The 4,827-nt window shown below is 37.6% G+C and overlaps 1 protein-coding gene across 1 annotated transcript; it reads left to right on the top strand.

Annotated features, from left to right (window-relative positions):
• Positions 1-867: 867 nt before the first annotated feature.
• Positions 868-3,700, top strand: LOC137958957 (mogroside IE synthase-like). The gene is made up of 2 exons (XM_068806185.1): positions 868-1,726; positions 2,689-3,700. Exons 1-2 carry the CDS (start codon positions 989-991, stop codon positions 3,406-3,408), a joined length of 1,458 nt encoding a protein of 485 aa, XP_068662286.1. The 5' UTR covers positions 868-988; the 3' UTR covers positions 3,409-3,700.
• Positions 3,701-4,827: the final 1,127 nt, after the last annotated feature.

Raw genomic sequence — 4,827 nt, 5'->3', positions numbered from 1 at the left:
TAAAAGTTAAAATGATGAAACAAATACTTACTTTTATAATATGTAAATACTTAATCAAATTGTTATGTTTGTAACATCTAAATTCTCATTCTTAAATTAAAATCACATATAATATTAAAATGGTGAATATATATAAATAAAAGAGGTTATTTTATTATAAAGAATTACTCTGATTGATTTAATTTTTATAAGATTATTTAATTTAACTATTCTATTAATTTAAATTAAGATAAATTTCAACTTGTTTAAATTAATAAATAAATAAAAATAAAATTTTATTTTAATTAAATATATAAAATAAAATACTTTAAACAAATACTTAATATTATAATATCCAATCCTAGGTAATTGTCTTCCACTCCCAGGTTTCACTTTCAGAGTACACTCGGAGAAGATAAGATGAAAAACAAAAAGTTTCCGTTTCCTTTAAAATTTGCTTATTAAAAGGATGATTGAGCTGATGTGTATTCATTCCGTCATGGTATCTATTTGGCATTCATACTGGATATGACTGCCGACTCTGGATAGAAAAGACAGCAGAATCTCACAGGACCCGAGATGTCTCAAATTATTGACCTACGCAATAAAAAATAATTTCTCCAGAGTCTGATCTAAATAGCAATCAGCAACTTCCACTCAACAGAAAAATAATCACCAATACCCGACAAAATGTGATCAGTATTCAAGTTTAATTACGTTCATGAACCAACATTTTTTACAGCTACATTCCGCAGAAAATTAGTATATACATATATATTCAAGTTTAGTTTTTGCGCCGATTTCTTGTTGGCTACTTCATCTGCTGCTATATATAAAGAATCATTTCCATTTCGTCCTCCAAGACTTTCCACAAGCATAACCCTGTAGAGAGCGCCGATTTCTTGTTGGTTACTTCATCTGCTGCTATATAATAAAGAATCATTTCCTTTTCCTCCTCCGAGATTTTCGACAAGCATAACCCACCCCGTAGAGAGTGAAGGAGGCGGCCATGGAGAGTGCTGGCAGTCGTCACATTCTGATCTTGCCGTATCCAGCGCCAGGCCACATAAACCCTTTAATCCAATTCGGCAAGCGTCTGGCCTCTCACGGCCTCAAGGTCAGCATAGCCATCACCCGCTTCCTGGCCAAGTCCATGGAAGCAGAGACTGGAGCCGTCAGCGTTGAAATCATCTCCGACGGCTACGACGAAGGTGGGTTCTACGAAGCAAGCTCCGTTGAGGCCTACCACGACAAGCTAGAAACAGTCGGCTTCCAAACCGTGACCGAGGTCATCCACAGCTACCGAACTACAGCTACCCCCATCACCTGCCTCGTCTACGATGCCTTTCTCGCTTGGGCTCTGGATTTGGCTAAAGGACTTGGTTTGCTTGGGGCGACGTTCTTCACGCAGTCTTGTGCCGTCGGTGCCATCTACTACAACGTGCAACTGGGGAAGGCCGCGCTTCTGCTGGATTCTGGGTTCGTCGCTTCGGTTGGGTTGCCCCCGCTGGAGGAGTCAGAATTGCCTTCGTTTGTCACAAACGCCGATTACGCTCCCGGGTTTCGAGTACTCCTTCTTGGGCAATTCCGCAACTTGGAGAAAGCGGATTGGATACTTTGCAACACATTCGATGTCACAAACGCCGATTACGCTCCCGGGTTTCGAGTACTCCTTCTTGGGCAATTCCGCAACTTGGAGAAAGCGGATTGGATACTTTGCAACACATTCGATGGGTTTGAGGATGAGGTATGTTATCCTTTCCCTGCTTATCCTTTCTACTGATATCTCAACTCTTGAAAATTAGTGTCGTGAGTCCATTCCTTTCTTTGCAATTTTACCTTTCAGTCCATTCCTTTCTTTGCACTTTTACCTTTGACGGTCATTTAGATTTTAAATTTCCGCGATAGGTTGTCTCTGAAATATCCAAAAGGCGCCTATATTTTAAATATATTAATATGATTTTACTTTTATAAAACCCATCAAATGACAAAATAATTTATTTTATAAAACCCTTTAAACAATATTTACCAAACAACTAAAATACCTTAATTGACAGTGTTATAATACCAAAAACAAAAAAATCAAATTTATTTAATTTTCCTAATCTCAATAAAAAATACATAATAAATAGCTAATTACTTAAGTGCCCTGTACAAATAAATAAATAAATAAATAAATTATTATTTTGTCCATTTTAGATATGAAAGTTTTGTAATTAGATAATTTAGATATTTAAATGAGGTCGTGTTTGGTCTTTTGATTATTATGTGAATGGTGTTTTATTAATTAGATCTACCCAAATAATTGACTTGGATATTAGTTAATAAATATTAAGTAACTATTAAAATTATCATATTAATAATTTTATCATATTTTTATTATAATGATTTAAAATTTAACCATTTATATTTGGTAATTGTAGAAATACATAAGACTAAAAATAAAAATATCATTGTCATAGTATATTAATGCAAATAAGTTTTTTACTTTAAATCAAATGAAAGATATTTTAAAATATTTTTTTAATTTGATAATATCAAAATTATTATTAATATTTTAATAATTAAAAAGGAGGAGGGCAACCACCTTCCTGGCTTAGTCAGATAAGAATAGCTTGGAGGAGGGCGGCTTTCGACTCTCTTTTTCCATTTTTTTTTTGCCTCGTGGAGGACGGTCTGACAGTGTCCTCTGTGCGACTTGTTTACAAGGTGTTGAATTGGATTTCAAGAGCCTGGGGAAAGCCCATGAAGGCCATCGGCCCCACTGTACCGTCCTTTTATCTAGACAAACGCGTCGAGGGCGACAAGGATTATGGCCTAAGCTTATGGGCGAGAAACAGTTCCCTTTGTAAGGAGTGGTTGGACACTAGGCCACCTGGATCCGTCGTCTACGTCTCGTTCGGCAGCGCCGTGAAGCTTGATGAAACACAAACGGGGGAGTTGGCCCGGGGCATCCGAGCCTCCAACCAAAACTTCCTCTGGGTCGTGAGGGCAACGGAAGAGAGCAAGCTCCCCCCTCATTTCGTCGAACAGACGGCAGACGAGGGCCTGGTTGTGCAGTGGTGCAACCAGTTGCAGGTGTTGGCCCATCCAGCCGTCGGATGCTTCATCAGTCATTGTGGGTGGAATTCAACGCTGGAAGCTCTGAGCTTAGGAGTGCCTCTGGTTGCTGTTCCTCACTGGACGGATCAACCCACCAATGCCAAGTACATAGAGGACGTGTGGGGCGTTGGTCTGAGAGCAAAGAAAGGACCCATCACAAGCGCAGACATAGAGAGATGCATCAAGGAAGTGATGGTGGGCGAGAGAAGGATAAAGATCAAGGAAAACGTAGATCGATGGAGGCTGATGGCCAAAGAGGCCGTTGATGAAGGTGGGGTTTCCGATAAAAATATCAAGGAATTTGTGGCAGCGGTGTTGACACGATAAGGTATGAACTAGAAGCTGTCTTTCCTTTAAAATAAACCGCTCTTTGTGGCAGCGTTCGTCGCCGTCAATCCAGGCTCGCTGTCAGGCTGTGAGCACCAATATCTCAATAACAAAACTATAGTTTGCCGGTCAAGAATAGGCTGGCTGCTCTGAAGTGTGCAGTTTTAGCTGTAGAAATCATTCCAGGCGGAGAATCGCAAGTAGATCAAGCCATTTGAGCTTTTATATATCGACTGTACTTCAGCTTTCAGAAAGATATATCAATTGTAAGCTAAGATAATTATGATTCTTACTGTTAATTTTCTAGCTCAGTTAAAAAGTTAATTTGAATGGGTTGTTTAATGCTCAAGATTAGGAGTTTTAAAAAAATGTCTAAGTCTAATGTGTTAGAAAACCGTAATCTTAAATCATAATAGAAATTTACATTATGCCAGAATATCAGGATTCATAGATTCGGGATAAATACTTGGATCCATTATGAACTATTGTCGACCGTCGTGGAATTACTACGACAATCATTACGAATGGATGATTGGTTTTGTGATCTTCCTCAACTAAATCAACATAGTTCCTCAATGGGATTGTCGTATTTCTTCCGGATGGGGAGAAGGGAAACTGTGTGTGATTTAGTCTATTGGGGACCATAACCATAATGTGTCTCCTTATATAGGGTTCCCATAATTCCCTATGGTATCCACTCAATTGGCCCATATTTATAGCCCATATTCCTTAATGGGCTTAACAAAATTAGATCACTTATTTTGGCCAATTCCATTAAATAGTAAATATAAATGAATAATAAATGTGTTGCCCAAATTAGAATAGGAAACATGAGTTCCTAATAATCTCCCACTTGGGTTACATATCATTCCTGAAACAATTATATCACAAATTCTTTAGGCACGCATCTGTATACTATTAATAATGGAACCATCTTATATATTAATAATGGAACCATCACAACTTTCATCACAATATAGTCGTAACTAAACCACGATGATCACCATAGTAATACACTCAATGACATAGATTAAATATGGATGAGTAGCATAGAAATTACATGCCATGTGATATCAGACATGCCTATTTTCAACTGGTCATTCTTTAGTCTTTAATGAGATATTCCAAAGTCCTTAATGCAATGTAAACATTGCACATAGAAAAACACAAACAAGTTTAGAAATAGAATAAAAAATAATCAATTTTATTACATAGAAAATCTCATAACTCAATGTCGAAAGCAAACATATAGTACAGAAATGACTCCCACTAAACCAAGGTATCCTCAGAAATAACGCCCATATGAGGAGTGTGCTCATGAAAGACCTTAGGCATTAAGCCCTTGGTTAATGGGTCTGCTAGCATAGAGTTCGTCCTTATATGTTCTATAAAAATCTGTCTATCCTGAACTCTCTCCTT

The sequence above is a fragment of the Aristolochia californica genome, unplaced genomic scaffold (assembly GCF_029961685.1).
Source record: "Aristolochia californica isolate CCGP_79_NKW_82.1479 unplaced genomic scaffold, dmAriCali1.0.hap1 SCAF_1, whole genome shotgun sequence".
NCBI lineage: Eukaryota > Viridiplantae > Streptophyta > Magnoliopsida > Piperales > Aristolochiaceae > Aristolochia > Aristolochia californica.
This window is presented reverse-complemented; position numbering and strand designations above follow the sequence as displayed.

Excerpts from the sequence above, each read along its gene's own strand:
- LOC137958957 (XM_068806185.1), top strand. The coding sequence starts at position 989 with ATGGAGAGTGCTGGCAGTCGTCACATTCTGATCTTGCCGTATCCAGCG. Across the intron at positions 1,727-2,688 it reads TCGATGGGTTTGAGGATGAG|GTGTTGAATTGGATTTCAAG; the intron begins GTATGTTATCCT and ends CTTGTTTACAAG.